Consider the following 19,476-nt stretch of genomic DNA (forward strand, 5'->3'; position numbering starts at 1 on the left):
TTCTGTACAGCTTTGTTGTTTTCCAAATAACCAGAGTAAGGAATAGATTTGCATTAAACCTGCAGACTCCGTGTTCAGTTTCATGTGAAGGGATTTGTGATACATTAAAAAGTGCAGATGGAACTAACACAGCAGCTTACATGACTTACTGTGCTGGGATTGCCTTGAAGCCCTGTTTTGCTCCCATTCACTGCAGCTACTGCCATTTGTTCCAATTTTCAGTCATTAATTTAACTAAACATTAAACATACTTTTCCAATGGAGAACTGTTTTACTATTTCACTGAGTGAAGATTGAGGGACGAAGAAAATAATAAACCTCAACCTAAATGAAAGAAAGAACAGGGTAAAAGGCTAAGAAATATTTTAAATTTTGCTGTAATTGCTTTCTCCATGGATGATTATGATAGCTATCACTTTCGGTTCACTGAGTGCTGAAGTGTACAGTTTATAAAAAAGACAGAGATTTTTCCAACTCATTGGACCATTTCAGAGTAGGCAGTGAGAATGTATTCAATAAGAGTTGGACTTGGCAGTTTACTCAAGAAAAGTTAATGAAACTGTCTCTTCTGGACAATGGAATGCAGAAGTGAACTGGCTGGGAGATCACAGGGGGAAGGCTAAACGTGGTGTCTTTGCTTCTAAACCAAAACCACTGTTCCTGCAACAGAGATGAGCTGGGCATTTCTTCCTCTGCTGCCATTAATATCAGTCAGTGCAAAACAGATCTTTGAGAATTCTTTCTGTTACACTTTAACCCTTGTACTCGAGGGAACTCAGGCAGTCAAATTATTACCTGTGGTAAATGTAATCAGGCAAGAGTTGTCCCTGTGGGGAATGAAGTGTGCACACTTCTAACACTGTCACACTGGGATCTTCTCTCACTGTAACAGAAAAAGAACTTTCCATGCAAAAAGCAATGAGACTTTAAAAGGGTAGGGCAGTAAGCAAAAAGCTGCGTATTTAGGCCCTTATAAGCCAATGAATGCGCTGAGTAAAGTCTGTAGATGCAGCAGAAATAAGTAAGAAAAAGAGTGCAAATGGTTCATAACTCAGAAATGTAATTATGTGCCTTTTCAAGCACATGAGCAATTCCATTAAACTAATCTGCTTTAATTGCATTAAGCTTAGAGAGGCTATTCATATGCTTAAAATCAAACATATGATTAGTTATGTCCCTAAAATAAGAATGGATAATTCAAACAAATGCTGTATGTATGCATTTAAATGTTTCAAGGTATTAGATTCAGCATTCTATAAACTAAAACATTTAAATTCGCTTTTTGGCAGAAAGTCTGTTCCCTGGATGCAAAACATTCTCATTAAGCCACAACTGAATTATTGCTCAAAATTATTTTGCTGGGAGTCAATAGCTAATCCTCTAATAAGAGATTCAAGTATAAGCAATCACAGCTAAAGGAAAAGTTCATATTCTATATGTGTGTTCAATGTGCTTCAAAAACAATACAAAAAGCATGTTCTTAGGTAAATTCAAGTAATAAATAGGAGATGATAATAATTCTCTGCTCAGCTCTTTTCAGTAAACTGCTCTTGCAGAATTAAAGTTTCAGACACTAAAAAAGGAGCTATTTTCACACACATAGAAAAATTACACTAAATACTTGCTATTCAGATTGTCACAGAAGTCTATTATGCATTAATTAGTGTCTCTGATCATAACCTGTTTAATTATATTCATTTTGTCTTAAGTTACTGGGTATTTTGCAGTTTATATATCATAAAAGCTTACTCTTTTATGTTGCTTCTTAAATTCATTTTGGGGGCACTATTTTTATTTACTTTAAACAAACAAATGACCACAGCAGAGGCTGTGAAAGTAGAACAAGATGTTCAGCAGGATGCTCTCTGACATCTGTGTGATAAGCAACATCTGAACCTGAAGAGGTTGATAAGCCAATAGCTGCACTTTGTTCTGGGGGAAATATGAATGGGGAAGATGAATAATAAATTAATTTTATGCCCAAAAAATGAACTTTGTTCACAACTTTCTTTTCTGTTTTAGCTTTTAAGCCTGAAGTTTGTCAGATGCCGCCTTCAGAGCAGAGCTTGGAAGGTGAGCTGGCTCACCCTGATGCACAGTCTGCAGTCACGTTTGAGTCAGCATTTGAGAGGACCTGTTGCCATATGGAAAATCAGGAACAATTACTCTAAATAATTACATCAGTTTATTGCTGTTTGTTGCCAAGAGAAACAAGCCTTGTTGGTAATATCCACTTGCATTGCCAAGTAACTTAATTTTTCAGAAGCTAAACATGCCCCAGCACTAGCACTTCTCCAGCAATAAATACCCTTTCTAATTGATACCATCATGACTCCAAATGCATCTTTATTCTCATGATTTCCTGAGGTGATCTCTGCTCAGTTATGGGCTGAGTCACCACGCCTGGCTTGAGACGTGCAGAGATGGTATCTGAGCACACCCAGTCGGTCTGGGCTCCCCTCTGCCACTGGGGAGAAATCAGAGCTTTTAGAGCAAGTGAGATGAACATTTAACATCAACTGCAGCAGGAGCCATTTCTCCATGGATCAGGAGTCCCAGTGGATGTGGTGTCAGCTTTACTGAGCTCTGGAGTTTAGGGGAGACAGAGCCAGCTCGGGTTCTCTCCCATCCAGGCTGCCAGCAGCAACAGAATTTAGTCCCTGTCAGTGTGATTAAACTTCTCCTTTGGCAGTAGAGCCTGAGGAGCAGCCTGTTCTGTGAAACCTGCAACCTGGCATTGTCAGACTACAGCAGCTGCTTGGATTTGAACTCGGCAACATCCACAAGTGTGAGGCCACTCAGTCAGGTGCTTACAGATAGATTTGAGTGCTGGCCTGAGCCACCAAGGAAAGAGGTGGCACTGGCACCTCCTCGTGCTCGTGGCACAGCCACTTTGGTTGTTCCCGAGCCAGTTTTGCCAGGCCCTTCAGTTCATTATGACCTGTAGGTGTCTAACCCTGCTGGCTTACTGCTGCCATCACTCAAACTGGTGCAGACAACAGCTTACTGTCTCTCATTGTGCTGTCCACTCACATTTCAGTCCAGCTTGAAAAGACAGCACTGAAACCCCTCTTTTTTTCTCCCTCAAATTTATTGGACTGAGCAGCCTTCCCCTCCACAGCTCCTTTCACTGCAGTTCTCATTTTCTGCCTTTGGCTTTCTGAAACCAAAGCACAGCCCTAAAGGAGCCACTTCTCCTTACGTCCCACCTGACTGCTGCAAACAGCTGTGACATGGTGACAAAGCTTTCCTGCCTCACCAAAATCACACCATGCCAGTTTAATCCAGCTCTGTGTTTGTGAGAAGGGCCTGATAAATTCCTCCTAACACAGCTCAGTTTTGCCCATAGCAAGTATCAATGAACAGCAGTATCGTGGATGCCTGGCAGCCCCCTTATTTAAGGCTCACGTTACACAAAGCATTTTGCAGCCTTCAGTGATTCCTCCCTAAGCCAGTTGAACCTGTTGATTCAAAAACTACCTTGTAGTCCTTCCTCACAGAAACTATAGAGCTTTCCTGCTTTTCTGATTTCTCTGTGTTGTGTCACTGATTCGTTTTGCTGTGCTTATCCACCCTCTCGGGTTAATAGCCTGTAATCAACACCCAGGAGCCTTTTGTGCTTGGAGCCATGGGGATTTTACACCATGAAAAACACTTCCCATGCACCTGTCAGATCAGAACCCTGCTTTGCTTTATTCTCTTATTTTTTGGAAAATGTACAGAGGGATTTCACACTAGACATATAAACCCAGTGCTACAAAGGCCTTATAATTATCTTTTTTTCCAATAGACCAGTTACTTTCTCCATGACATCCCCTGTACATAAAACTCTAATTCATCACGCCTCATGCCATGTTAAATCAGGGTATAAATACTTCCCAGGATCTGATTTGAACATGTATTTACACTCTTCTCATCTCAAACTTCCTTTGAGGACCCATCCCTGTAATGATACCTAGAGAAAAAGAACTTTTCTCTATGCTCTGTTTACCTTCTATTGTGTTTTGTTGACTTAATTTAGTTCTGTGAGCAAAGTTGTTCTATCAGAGCATACTTCCACTTAATAACTTACTGATTTCAGTTTTCAGATGTATCAGCCCTCTGATAATCATTTTTCTCCACTTTTCTCCCTGTAACCTTTGTTAGGTCAAATCCTGAAACTGTAATGTGAAAATTACTTGGCACAAAGAGCGTCTCTTAGCCAGGGCACCTGAAGAAGTCTCATTTTCAGTACAGAGTTACAGCATTCCAAATCTACAGCTGATAATATTTGGACTAAGAAAATACACTCCTCATTAAAGGGATTACATCTTATTCCTAGACCAATCATTCATAAGTTGATTTACTTATGTGTACACACACAGTTTTTTAAAAAAATAATATGTATTAGTGTGCAGGGTACAGTGTGTATTGAATCAATTCCTTGCAATACAGTAAAATATCTACGTACATGGAGCAATCTCTGTAGCTCCTCTTGTACTTAAGGAGTTGTTTCTTTGTCTTCATACTTCTAATAGTGCATAAAAATTGGCATTGACAATAATACAGTTATTTGCTTCCTAAGTTTCTATATTTCCTTTGTATTTCTGAAGGTCGCAGGAACTCAGCCAAACCTGAAACAGTCATTTTAATTCCCAGTCTTCTCATTCCACTACAGTGTAATTATCTTATAGATTTTTGTGTAGACTTATTTACTGTTTTTCTTTTCCTGTTGGATAAGTATACAATAACTAAACTAACTTCAATTAGGTAACTGTCACCGATATTTAAAACTTCTTGACATTTTCAAAATTACATAAGTAATCCAAGCATAAAAATTATTCTTTATGGTACCATTTCAGAACAGTGGCACCAAATCCTTATCATACAATAGCCTGTGCCTCAGAAACATTAAACACAAGCCATCATCACACTTTTCTTCTATCTAAGTTCCATATTCCTTTGTTTATATACAGTGTCTTTTTGTATTTGGACTAAAGCATCTTTAGGAGATACAAAATGGAATATTCAGCATCTTAATGTAGCCTCAGTATATTAAATTATCTTCTTAGCTACCCACACGTAATCTTGCATAGTTCAGAAATCAGAATTCATCCTTGTGTATTCAGAGGTAGCTTTGTGTCTGCCTTACATTTCCCCTCCAGACTTGCTAGTGCTATTTTAAAGATGATTCACTCTCAGAGGCCACCACCCCAGGAGGCTCAAGGCACTATGATATAAAGGCCCGCTTGAATTTAGGCACACATTTAAATCCAGCATAAGTCTGTGTGCTTTGCAGTATCAAGAGAGTCTTAAAGATAAGCATATGCCTAAATATTATGCTGAACTGGGGCTAGAAACAAGGTCTATCCTCAGAAGGACCAGAATAGTTGCAATCACCCAGTACAGATTAATGATGCTCTGTGAAATTCAGCTTCTGACTGTAGCAGGAATAGGAAAGTCTCCATTAATAAAAGGGGAAATTACGAATCAGCAGGTGCTGGAGACTGGAGTAAGCGGGGAAACACTTTAGCTCCTGCTGAACCACAGGTTTCATCCTGTGCAGCATTCAGCTTTAATAAAATATAGGTTAACTGGCTGCATTCAAGTGGATGATACCCTTAACAGTAATTGCTTTTTACTGAGGAGGAATGATGTCAGTGTTCTGGGAGAAGTCCGTGGTGTAACATTGCACATGTGAGATTGCTGTTACAAAATAATTTCAATGAGAAAAACTTACTTGAAGGCATTAGCATCTCCGTGGACCTTGTAGTTGTCTGCACTGATTCTGGAGATGACTCTTGTGACAGCAATGAGAATGCCAATATTGATCTGGAGAAAAAGAAGGAACAAGACTTGGTCAGGAAAGTGAGTTCTGGCTGTGTCCGAGGGGCAGACTGCCCCAGGAGGTATTGTACAAGCACAACAGAAACTTTCTGTCTTGTACTTATTTGGCAAAAGAGGTTTTCAAGGTTGGACTGGTGTAGTTTGCCCCTTGTCAATGATTTCCATCCCCCCACAGTGGGAAGCTGTTGCTTTTCTCTTTCCTTCAGGAGCTCCCTTGCCTGTTTAGGAAAGGTCTGGAGTGGTGCATTGTTTCAAAGACAAACTGCTCAGCATCCCAACTATACCAACAAATACCCCAATTGTCTGCTGCCAGCTGACAAATTAGAGAACTTCAAGAACTTCATCAGCGAGGGCGTGTGTCTGCATTCTCTTTGGGTTTGTGCTTCATGTGCACAGACTTCAGAGAGCCCCTTTCCTGACACACCTCAGGGTACACAAGTCCTGTTTCTTACCAAAGCCTGCTTGAAATTTAGGTACAAGATTATTTTAAAGGAGCAATGAGAAAAATTTGTTAAATCTGAACTCTGCTCTTCAAAGGCTCCACTCTTTTTGATGTCAGGTCCAGCAGAAACATCAATAAAATGAAAAGAATTCCCAACAGGAAAGTAGGAAATCTTGAAACGACTAACCCTGAAAATGTTCGACAAAAGAAAGTTTGTGCTGGAGTCACAGGTGAAGGAAGAAGGAAATCTTTATCACTTAAAGGAACTGTGGCAAAGACTGTCTTGCTGTGCAAAGACCTTGGGTTTAAAGAAAAAAAAGGTAGAGAATGTGAAGGTGAAAGACATATTTCCCCCTTCCTGTCCAAAGTTGCACATCTGCTACAAAGCGGCAAGAACAAGGGTAGAACAAAACTATCCTGAACGACAGAACAAAAACAAAGAGGAGACTTCAAAAAAATTTGCTGTTCCTCAGCTAAAACTCAATAATCATCCTTTACTTTGACATAAGTATTCTAATTCTGAGGATGAGAAGGTGAATTAAAAATGTTTAAATTTGATGACAGTTATTTCTTTGGGTTTTTTTAAACTTCTGACCCCCTTTTAAATTTTAGATTTCTAAGGGCAGATCATCACCTGCTGTAGAATCAGAGCATATCTGTGCTAGTTCATTTCTGCCACGGCTCTTGAGTTTATCCAAAGGACAGCTGACAGCTCCTCAATAACAAGTGTACTTGTTGTTCAATCATCTTTACAGAGAAGAATAAGAGGTGAAATTCAATGGTCTTGGGATCATTTTCCCTATTCCTACCAAATCATATCTTGTAAATAACTTCTATAAATCCTTTGAGGTGGTAATGAGCATTTTTGAGAAAACCATTTATATGCTATACTCAGAGCCTTGCAAACTCTCACTCAAACTGGACCTGAGCCTTCAGATCTGGTCATGGAAACATCACAAGGCAAATTAGACAGTTTTCTAATGCACAAGCTGTTCAATATTTATGGCTGAATTTTAATTCCTTTGTATATATATAAAAAAAAAATTAAAATTAATTTCCTGGGTGTCGTGGATGGTGTAAAGTGGAAACTTGAAAAGGCCTTGAGCTCCTCCTCTGGTGCAGTCAGTGTGACTTTATCCTTTCCGAGGTGCATGTTTAAAAGATGAGAAGGAAACATTGTGGTCTCACCACTGATAAAACACAAGGTGCTTGTAAAATTAGCAATGAAGCCCTTTAAATTTCCTGGACAACTTAAAAATTTTTGCTTAGGTATTTCGAGAAATTAGAGCAATCTCATCCAGCCTAAATAAACAATTAGCTACAAACGTCTCCCTTTGTTAATGATTCAGTAGGTAAAACATGGAGCTATTTCTACTGTCCTTAGGGAAACCAAAATACAGCCACTGAATTGTTCTTTCAGTGAATTTTTTTTTTTTTTTTTTTTGGCATATGATATAAATACTTTGTCAGTGATTTGAACAGGAGAATGTTTAGTTGATGAAACACTCATTATGCTTCAGCCTATATCAGACCGTTCAAATTATGAGAATAAATATTTAGATAAAGGCACTGTAGATCGTTCCTATCTCCTACTTTCCTGAAAGGCCAGATTACCTCACATTTGCAGTTATTTTGCCCTAAAGGTATCCAGAAACTTAGAATGGTTTTTCTTGCAGGTAGACTCTAAGCCAAAAAATTACAGCTCATAACATTAGTGCTTGTTCACTAATTCCCAGGGCTTCTTTCAAGGCATCTTGTCCAACCCCAGGCACTCTCAACTCTGCAAAGTCAGCAGGAGCTGCCAGTTCCCATTCCTGAAGGTTTGATCCAAAGCCCACGAAAGCCCATGGAAATGTCCCAGTGACTTCAGGGAGCTCTGACTCTTTCAAAACATTTTCTCATCTAAATTTTTTCAGATCAGATACAGCGAGACAATTTTTTTCCCTCACTTAGGTTGCTTTGCAGGGATTTCACCTAAATTTTCTCCAAGTCACATAAGACTTTTGATTCTTCTTAAATACAGGGCAGAAATCCCATGTGTAAAACTCTCTGATGTAGTGTGTCCCATCCTAGCCAGGAAAAGTCTTGGCAGCACAGAGAAACTAAAAAAAGAAAAAGGATAAAACATATTGCCTTAATTAAATCCATTGACCAGCTTTCCTCTAAAACCACAAACTATTTTAGGCTCCATTTCAGTTTTGGGCACTGGTACAGGGAGTTGTAAGTGTCCCAATGTGAGGTTTAACTTGCTCCCTGATGCTGTGAGTGAATGTGATGTTTCCCAAGACACCAGTGGTTGCACACCAAGGCTGCAGGTCCTGACGCTGCAGCCCATTGCTGGGGCACACAAGAAATCATCACTGGCCCAAATGCATTTCCAAACACAGCTAATCAGATGAATTAGATGGGTTTAAAATTTGGGAGAGTGCTTCTGGAAAGCCTGATTCTACTTTTAGCTATCCCAGAGCGACTGCAGATGGAACAGACTACACTGAGTTATTTTGTACATGAATTCATATAAATGCATGAAGTATCACAGCAGTCAGAGCTGAATATCAGAGCAGAGCTTTGAGGCTTGGAAGGAAATAAGGGAGAAAACAAAGATAAGCTGCTACAGAAGCCTGACTTCTATGCTTTCCTAATTTTAGTCCTTAATATTGAACCTGTGCCCTTGTTTGAAAAAATCTTGCATGATTTCCTGTCAGTTAAGTAAGAACCTTAATTTTAAAATAACGAAGGACTTTAATCTTTAGAAGACTAAAAGTGCCATAGCTGAGTGATAATTAGAAAAAATGAGAAGCTTAGGAGGTATGGTCTAATCCAGCTCAGCACTTAAGTAGGTACTTGATTTCAATGGCTCTGAAGAATCCTACAGTCTCAGGGCCTTTAAGCACTGTGTGTCCAGCTTTCTTTTTCATCACCTTTTCCTGTGAGGGATAATGCCTAAGAAGGGACACAAATTGTCACTTTTCTATCAGTGGACCTGCCTGAGGAGTAAGAGACTGTCCAACAAAAGGAAATCATCCCAATTCTGTACTGGTACATAAAGATATGAATAAATACCATAAGGAACTTAGTAAACTGTGTATGACCAGCAGGTATAGGGGAGATAATATTATTTTATATATTGAGTATTCATAGCCAAGTGCCAGTTGAAGTCAGTGCTGGCAGTGTCAGCCTGGGACCAGGCTCCCATCTGAAGGCACTGCTTCCAAAGCTGATGTCCCCACAGCACAGAGCCCATAGCAACCTGCTCATGAAAATCATTCAGCCCCATAAAAATGCTGTTTATCCGAAACACTTGTAAAAAAACTACCTGGAAAATAACTATTTACAGGGAAAACAATAGAGAGGACTTGCCACTGCAGCCCAGTATCTCCCTCCACAGTGGCTCATTCCCTCTCTGCAGCACACCCTCTGCTCCATGCACACAGAATTTCCTTAATTCTGCCATATCTATGGAAACGCACCAAGGCAGCAGATGGCTGAAAACAAACAAAGCCTTCTGCCAGGAGTTTTAATGTTTGGTGTCAAGAATTCAGGTGCTTTGTCAAGTAGAGCTTTTTTCCACTGAAGACACCTCCCAGGGCAACTTGGGCTGAGCTTAGTTTGGTTTGCAAGTTAACTGCAAGAATTTTTTTGTGAAGCTGCCTTAAGAGGATGATATAGGGGCTTGTGTGTCATGGTTTGGGGTGTGGGGGAGAGTGATCGTAAAACCTTAAGATGTAGGTAGAAGCCAAAAGACCTACATATAGAAGGAACTATTTCCTTCATCATATCCCTTGACTCAAACCCCAAGGAATGAGCATATTTGGTATGGGAATCTATATAGGGCTGGGAGGTTCTGTGAATTACTGCCTAGAAAAGTATGTGTGAGTGTTTTTCCCCAGTCACACTCCCTCCACATCATTCTGTTTTAAGGCTCCATGATGTCTGGATTGCTGCGAGGTTGGGGCAGGATAAAAGTGGACTGTGCCTGCCTTGTCTCTAGGGAGTGGGAGTTGAAAGGAGCAATCCCCGTTTTCCTCACAGCATAATCCTTTTTCTTGGCAGAGAGAAACTGTGGACTGAACTAGTCAAAAACTGCTTTTTGAGAGGTATTTTCAGACTTAAATGCTAGTTTATGCAACTGGTGGCTAATCTGTTATTTGAAGAACACACATATGCACACACACCAGATAGTGTTTAGCCTTGTTATTTCCCTATAGGCACTAACACATTTTTCAGCTGGAATATTCAATGCCCAGAGAGGTAATTTGTCAGCTCACTTGCTGCTATTTTGGGCAGAGCTGAGTTTAGACTATTTAACAAATTGCTCTACGTGGATCAACCTTTGGAGCCCACTTTCTCTTTCTGAAAGTATTTGTATCCCTACAAGAACATAATTTGAGCTGCACAAATGTTGTGTATCATAAGTTAAAGCCAGACAGTTAAGCTCTTACTTTCTCTGCCAAGCAGCTGCACACGCAAATTGTTGGAGCCTTGCTCAGGTGAGTAAGCATTTCACTGCCTGGCGTGTTTTGGTTAACACCATCCTTGGACAGCAGCCTGGAAAGGTTTGATGTTACTGACTGCATCTCATTTCCTCCTTTGGTGCTGGACAATGGCCAGGAGGCAAGTGCTAACATGAGGAGGAGACATATGAATATTGGATTATTCTAATTGCTCTCCAATCATCAATATCTACGTACCTTTGAATATAAACTCACACACAGAAGTTCAAGGTATATCTTCTGTTTGCCAAATAGTTGCAGATGTATGCAGTGGTAAAAGCTGGTTATACTCATATATATATAGTTATATAGTTATATATATAGTTATATATATATGTACTCCTTCTAGATATATGTATATATTCCTTCCTTTGGCTTGTGAGCAGGATTTGTGGGGGGTTTTTTGTGTGGTGAAATCTGTGGAAGTTTCTCTGTGCTTTTTTTTAAAATGTCCAGGCCTCTAAAAATCTACACAAAGCTTTAAACGGAACCTGTTTTCACTGATCAGTGAGTCTATCGCATCTTCATACTTTCAATCTGACTTTATAGCCTGCAGGAAGCATTGTAGATAAGCTGGTCAATAAAAGTCTTAGAAACAGTGCTGGAGAGGTGCTAATCTCGTGCAGGGCTCTGCAAACACTCCCAACTCCTTAAGTAGCCACAGTGGTTGAGCTACAGCTCACTGGGATTTCATGTGAGCATCGTTACCTGCTCGTGTGTCAGCACCCGGCCGGGACCCTGCAGCCTCCCCTGGAAAGCTGCTGTTCATTACGGCTGGCAGAGGTGCTGGGCAGCCACCTGAGCCCAGCAAATTCACCCTAACAGCCCTGCCGTGATCAGCCAGCCAGCCTGCCCTGCCTGACAGCAAACCAAAACCCAGAGGATGAGAACAGATTCCTGAGCACTGCAGGGACACAGGCGTGGAGCAGCCTGGTGCCTCCCCTGAGCCCCCCCAAAGGGTGACAGCTCACACCACTGTTCCAACACATCCCTGCTGCTGCCTGCTGCTCTGCTGGTGACCACCTGCACTGGGGGCACCCACAAAAGCTTCAAACACCAGTGGGATGGAATCAGGCTTTCAGCTTTTACTGGTGTACGTGAAACACAAACCACAGTCTGTTCTTTTGGAGGATATTTCTGAGAAATGTCAAAACTCCCAAGACCACTTGGTATCACACAGTTATTAATGACCCCAGCAGGGCTGTCCCACTATTTCAGGTCCTATCTTTGTCTTTGAATAATGACATTAACAGTGTGATAATTAATATGCATAAACTAATACACACCCATGTATGACACAAAAATTCGGAGCAGGAACCAAGAATTTCTGGAGAACTCAGGACTGCTGTTTCACTGGGCTGGCACAGGGGCTGACCCCAGGCCTTCAGCCAGCTCTGCTGCGTGGCTGACACAGAGACACAACAAGGAACAGCAGCTGCTGTAGTTTTACCTACCAGAATGACAAACATCGCTGGCGCCACGAAAGCCCAAATGGCTCCATTCTCCAGTGAAAGCCAGCAGCTGCAGAGAGAAATCAGAGCATTTTCGGAGGAAACACACAGTCATCTAACTAGTAATGTTATTAATTTAAAAAAACCCACAACTTACAAAACAGCTAAAAGAGAGTGCAAAAAGACTGATGGATTTTGAAAGCAAGAGATGTGATAGCACATCAGGAAAAGGCTCCTTTTCCCTTCACACTCGGGGGATCCAAGGAGGGATCTCATTTGGATTTGTCACAGAGCCAGTGACAGCTCTGCCCCAGCACACCTTCACAGGAGTGCAAAGATGGGAAGAGAAGGAATGTTTTACTTGCAATGAGTTGTTCTCGTATCCTCGGCCACAAGCAGGCATTTCAGTGCTGGAGCACCGTGAAAAGTCTTCCTGGAGTGAATTTGTCTCGTCGGAGCCAGAGACAAATTGAAGCCCTCCTTGCCACTCCTGGCTGGTGGTGGGGAAGGGGCTGGCAAACACAGCCTCACAGGCCCTTCTTACAACCCTGAAGAGATGGGCCAGTTTACCACACACAGAATTATTTTAGGGTTAAATCCTATGGTGTTCTTTCAGATAAATTTGTTCTTCTCCTAAATTAGAAAGGAAATTAATTTTCACAGTTTTGGACATTTTCCATTCCAGATTTCAGGTGTGTAACTGCAGTTTTCTTCAAAAGATTGAGTATCTTTAATCAATGATTACTCTCATCTTGGTAGAGATGTTTCCCCGCTGAAGAGGGCGTGAGCAGGGAGCTCACTGAGGAGCTCTTCAGTGAAAAGCAGGAAAAACGTCTCAGGAGCTTTTTTGTGCATCATCTTTGTGAAAACCAGACTTGAGGCTTCCATGTTTAAGAATATGTCTACACAAGTCATCCTTTTGCAGGCTCCCTCCCCTGCTCCTTGGGAGGATCTTGCAGCACCACAGCCCTTTTAACATGCCTACGAATTTCCTCCACATCAGATTTTTCACCTTATGGCACCTGCAGTGAGGATTTTTTCATACTCACTTGCCACTTTCCCCATAGCTGTGTAGGGACGACGTTGCAGAAATGACACAAATCAGCAGTGGGCAGCCTGCAGGAACACAGAAGCAAAGACAAAATTAGGAATAAAAGTATTTCTTCCCGTAAGCCCTGCAAGTTCTGCTAAATTTTGTATGAACAGGACAGCTCAGAATCATTTTCAAATTAAGTCTAACTTGACATCCTCCTGCAGCTGTTTCATCCAACATATTTTAATCAACTGATGTCAGACAAACAAAATGATTTTTTAATAAAGCACTAGTTTAACTGTTAAACTGAATCAGTGCTAATTTCCTTGGGAGTCACAGTCATCTTTAAGCCTGGTTTTGGTTTATGGACTTTCTGCCTCTTGCTGTTCAAGCAGTGATACCATGTGAAGCAATATTAGCCTTATTTTAACCACTTTCCCCCAAGTAAGTGCATTTTTGTTCAAGAATTCAAAGTTAGATAGGAGAGCAGAGCTTCTCACAGGGGTGCATGAACAGCAGGTGAGAGGACAGGAACGGGAACATTTGGTTATCCAGAGCATCACACCCAGCAGCAAGAGACAGAAGCAAACTCAGACCCCCCTCAGGTGCCCAATCAAGACTGATTTTAACATAAATACGTAATAAATCTACAAGGTTTCTGTGTTTAGAGGAAACTCTGTTTCCAGATGGTTCTGGCAGTGGCAGTGTGCTGTGCCCTGGGAGGTGGAGGAACGTTCATGGGATGACACAGGGATTACACAAAGGCAGTTCTGGTCCTGCTGCCAGGAGCTGCTCTGGCCCCAGCACTGCCAGGTCCTGTTGTGCCACTTCATTCCAGGCCAGGAGCTGGAGAGGAAGCCAGGGGTTTATTGCCAACAGTTCCAACTACAGTAAAACCCATCCCTTCAAGTATTAAATGATTGCCTGGTAATTCCTGTATGATTTAATAAAATGTGAAGGTTTGAGCTTTTATCATCTTACAGAATTTAATAAACAGGTCCCAGACAGAGTATTAGACATGATAGCTTAAAGTTTCAATTTTCTTTTTAATTCTTTCGGTTTTCTCTGCATGAGGGTTTTACAAAATTCTCTGACAGGCAATTTCTGCTTAATTTTACCTCTATCATCCTCACAAATTCTGTAAAGTTTTCCGGTACTGGCAGAAGTATAATGTTTGGAAGAAGTATTTTCATTCTTTAATAACTGCAACTAGAAGCACATTTATAAATATTTATATTTTGATATGAATATGTATTTATTAATATGGGATATACTCAGTAGTTAAGAAGCATTATAATTTGAAAGCTTCTGTGTCTTCTATACATGAAAAAAAAACAAAAAGAAACCCCAAAAATCCAGGCTGTAGAGACTCTGAGGCAGACAATTCAAAGCAATTTTAGGACATAAATCCCAAAAGGCTAAATACGTCATTTATTGAGGAAGATGAAGCATTAGACACAAATGAAAGTGTATTTCCTTCCAGTGATGAAAAGTTCTACTTTGTTTGATGGGGATTAGTATATTCTCCCATTTATTTTAAGGAAGTTCATTTTCTATGATTTTCTTCTGCTCTGTTACATCAGATCTGGACAGAAGTCAGGGACTACATCAACTAACAGCAAATAATGACATTTATGTCTTTTGACAGCTCAGAACAAAGTCTTCACTCTGTGACAGTTTCTAAAGGAAAGGAAACTGGCTGGAATAGGAAAACATCCACTATCACAAACTCTACCACCAGCACCCTACAAATGGTGCGACGAAAAATCTTTACTACAACAACCTCTGCCTGATATGCTGAATCACCAAGGCAAAGAAGAAGTAGTTTTGAGGGGGTTTTACCCAATCAATCAGGTGCCTGGTTTATTTTTTGTGCCTTCTAAATCACTACCATTTCACAACCAATAAACCTTGCACAAAATGCCACATGGATGTGACACTCCTGAACCTGTCACACAGACACAGCAAGGGCAAAGCAGAAAATCCTCCAGCTGCAGCTTGTCCCCCCAGTCTGGTGGATCCCATGTTCACCAGAGGACTGTGGCAACAGCCCTCAGACACAACTGCTAAGAAGAGTTTTAAATGAATGAGGAAAGATGCACGAAATAAAAAGGACATAATTTTTAAAAAAGAACAAGTAAGCAGCTCTTGAAATAGATAAATATTTCACAGCATTACTGTCACCCAGATCTGCATGGTGCCAAACAGGTATCAAATATTCCAATTCTGGCTACAGCAGGTCTGTATTATTGATTTAATTGCTTTTCCTGTATCTCCAAATGAACTTGGAGGGGAGGAAAGATAATGCATATTTTAACATATTTTGAAATTATCTGTAACTGCATAGATATTCCTCTTCTATGTTTTCACATCTATTCTTTGACTCAGTGTACGAGGCTCCCTCTTCTTCCAAATGTGGAGCTTTGTCAAGCACCACTGCTGCTCTTCCAGGGCTGGGAGAGCAAGTGACTTTCATCTGCTGCAAGAGTCTGCAACAAAATCCTGAGTTTTGGCTCTCCAAACATGGACACAGATTATGCTTTCATTAGTGCATGTAGAAAGCCTTGAATCACTGTCTGTGACATTCCCATGTCACAGAATCACTTCTTCGTTCCTAATAATAATATTGGGGTGCTGTGCACACTTTTTACCTAAGGATTTCAAGGCACAAAGCACCAACTAATGAAGCCTTGTGACACTTCTGTGCTACTGTGCCCATTTTTATGCATGACTTTGCAGAAAGCAGATGGAATAAGCCAGTGTTGTGAGTTAGAACTAAAAAAAGAACATACCAGAGTAGGGAGACCTCCCTCCACAGTCCTGCTATTGATTTGGTAATCAAGGTTCTGATCTGGCCTAGAGAGGTTGTGGCATTCCCTACAGTGGAATTAGGCTCAAGGACTACACATTTTGAAGTCTGATTGCAGTCAGAAAAATTATGCATTTTCTTTATCCAGCAGATGTTCTCTCAATAAGGCAAACTGTGATCATGAGATGACAATTTCAAATATGCTTCTGAATATAATGTCCTATAGTGAGGAGACTTAAAGTAAGCAGCTACTAAATGCTTACCCCATCCAATTCCATAATAGTACAAGTGCTTGCTTTCTTCTGACCCAAATACTTTGATCACCATGCTGTAAAGATGAAATCCTTCCACCAGCATCCATGCAAAAGCACTCAGGAAGAAAAAATGAAGGAGAATGGCCAGTATCTTGCAAGGCAGCTAAATTAAGAATAAAAATTAATACATTAGTCCTTTGTGGTACAGTCACATTGGTTTTCTTTTTTTTTTTTTTTTAATCTACAGACATTTACATGCTAAATATTAAATCACTGAAGTAAAACTGTCTTAAAAGAAAGCACTAGACAATTTCATTTTTCTACTGCATTTTCAGATAACTTCAGAGTAACAAATCCTCTTACCTTTAAAAAAAATCAAAAAACCCCCTAACAACATTGCCAAATGTAGTGTGGAAATCCAAATGTTTTATTTATTTATAGCAGTAGGAGCAATACTCCCACTAAAGTCTACAAAATATTTAGGAAATCAAACCTGAAGTGTCTGCATCTGATTGCAGAGCCTGTAGTAAATACAGGAGCTGAAGAAGTGGGGTACAAGAGTTGTCCTGCACCCTGCTCCCTGGTTTTCCTTGCATTGCTCCTCTCAGTGATCTTTACATTTTTCTCTAAGCCTCCCACCAGCCTGGCTTACCAAAACAGGAAAACCAAATCCTTTCTTCCTCCCCACGCCTCAGGTGCTCACACCACTCCCTGTCCTCACTTTTTGCTTCCCGAGGTCTCCCCAGAGTGGCTGCGCCCACCCCTCAGTGACTGGGCAGACGTGGCTGCGCTGATCCCACCAGGAGAAAACCCCGCTGGGTTTGCTTCAGAGGGGCACAGCTCAAACAAGCTCTGGGAACGTCCCAGCCCTGACTCACTTCACGTCTTGGGGCAGGCTGATGGTGACAGACCTTCTGCCCTGTGCCTGTAACACCCCTTCTGTGGCACCTACAGAATTGTCGAGGGGTTGCTTGACTCCAGCCCATGGAAATGGGATGACTTTTGCCTTCCTCAGCTGGACAAGCCCCAGAAAGGCTCCTGGCAGGTGGAGTCTGTGTTGGGGAGGCACCACCAGTAGGAACCAATTTGCTGCCTCAGATGTTAATCGTCAATTCCCTTTGTTGCATGAGCTAAGCTGTGCTGTGCTGGCACTTTATTCTTTATGTGGATGATTTGAGATTTTGTACTCTAATGAAAATTAAAATGTTGGGACTTGATAGTATAACGAAAATGGAGGCTTTCCTGCCCAGTCTCACTTGTACTAGTGCGAGGACATTCTAATGCAAATCCAGTGGGACTATGTGTATTCAAAAGCAATAAATTTGGGGTTAATTCGTGTGAGTGAGGTCTGTATGTAGTTTAGTATTTCACAAAATTCAGTGACATGTTATTGAACCAGATTAGTTTATTGACAAAAGCTGTAAAAGCCTTTCCAGTTAATTTTATCATAAGGCTATAAAATCCATTTTAATGCCTTTTGATTTCTACCAGAAGATTACTCCACAAAAATATAAATGCAACATAAAGCTGACTTACAGGCTATTTCTGTCAAATGGATAATTTCCAACTTTTGAGTAGCCAAACAATATGAATCACAAAACAGCAGAAAAATAACACATCGTGAAGTAGCAGGAGGCTGGTCTGGATATAATTTTATGTAATACCTACTTGCAGATTTGTACATAAAATCCATAGCAAAGTTGCTGCTCATTCTGATTTTTTCTTTTTTTGGACTTAATTACTGCTTAGGAGTTACTCTTAAATGGCAAAATTGCCTTCTATAAAAGCACTGAAAAGCTGAGCCTTTGCATACTAACCCCAAGCATCTCTAGTGCTGCACCATGTGAAACACTGTACTTCTAGCAGAACACTGGTAAAAAGGCAGATCTTGTTACTGTTACTCTTAGAGCTGACAACTCGAGAGTCTGTGAAAATAGAAAAAGCAGCCCAGCCAGCAGCAAGGTCTGTCATATTATTGTTGTTGAGAAAGTAAAGCAGACTCTCAGAAAGGCCTCTCAGAAAATATCAGTAATTTTTTTTTACTGAGGACAGTCTTAAAACAGATAGGTAAATTTATACATATATCACAAACAAAAGCAGCTCTTTTCACCTCTCCATCTGGAAGTTTCCAGCAATGCTGAGTTCAATACCCTGATCCAGAACTGCAGATAATACAGACATTAAACTTTCTGGTTGTGCTGGAAAAAACCCAGTGCTGGCTGACATCTTTTACTTCAATTTTCATCTTCCTATGTCTAAATAATATTTCAGTTTTCCCCACAAACACACTCAGGTGTTTGGAAGGCTTCAGTAGGCTGAAGAAAAATTGCTTTAGTACGAATTGTAAATCATTAAGTTATGCATCTGAAAATACCAGGGAATGCTATATACCATATCTACAGTCAGAACCGAAATACCCCTGGAGTCAGAGGTGGGAAAATGATGAGGAGGTTCAAAGCAGCCACACAAGGAAGAGATGCCAGCTCAGCGCCTGGTTTTGAGGCCGTTCCCTGTGGCACAATTCCTGCACTGCCTCGAGTAAGGGGTACCACGAAGGGTCCTGCAAGGGCACCAACAAACGGCTCAGCACTGACACAGGCAGCCCTGGCACAGGCAGAGGATCACAAATTCACACCTTCTCGTGTAAATACTGCCTCCCTCTTTTTGTAAACCACCGTTTAGCAGTTCAATTACAGCTGCAATTAAAGGTATTTAAGCTGCTGTCAAAGCCAGCGGGAGCAGAGCAGGAGTAGGTGAGGACAGCAGACTAATAAAAGGATGAATCACAACCCCCTCGGATTCCAAGAGGACAAAGCATAAAAATAAGAGCCCAGCAGACAGTATTTACATCACGTTTGTCAACTTTAAGATCTTCGCAGTGTTAGCCCATACAATTACAGCTGTTATAGAGGAGGTAGGGCTAAAAAATCCATGGGTTCTGTGAAGCATTTCATTTTGCAAAGCCTGAGGTGTAAAACAGGTCTTGCTTTCTTATGCTACTCCCGATTTCACCGAAGTAGGTTTGGAACAGGCTTAAGAGAAACTATGCAGCTATTAAACTGCAGCTTCAGTCTGTGTGAGCGTTTCACAAGCTTGACTAAACAAGCAGGAGCTCTGTGTGTGAACAAGGCGCATCATAAATGTAGGTGCCGCTGGGACTGGTCCCCG

General features: G+C 41.0%; 1 protein-coding gene across 1 annotated transcript in view; it reads right to left on the reverse strand.

Moving 5' to 3' along the window:
* Positions 1 to 19,476, reverse strand: part of ADGRD1 (adhesion G protein-coupled receptor D1) — a gene marked incomplete at both ends in the record, with an annotated part of 134,989 nt that overhangs the window by 18,239 nt on the left and 97,274 nt on the right. The window contains 4 exons of the mRNA XM_082293662.1: positions 5,720 to 5,811; positions 12,216 to 12,282; positions 13,262 to 13,328; positions 16,318 to 16,471. Of these exons, the coding sequence (XP_082149788.1) occupies positions 5,720 to 5,811; positions 12,216 to 12,282; positions 13,262 to 13,328; positions 16,318 to 16,471 (380 nt within the window). The remainder of the gene's footprint in view (positions 1 to 5,719; positions 5,812 to 12,215; positions 12,283 to 13,261; positions 13,329 to 16,317; positions 16,472 to 19,476) is intronic.

The sequence above is a fragment of the Coloeus monedula genome (assembly GCF_965178545.1).
Source record: "Coloeus monedula genome assembly, chromosome: 18".
Classification (NCBI taxonomy): domain Eukaryota; kingdom Metazoa; phylum Chordata; class Aves; order Passeriformes; family Corvidae; genus Coloeus; species Coloeus monedula.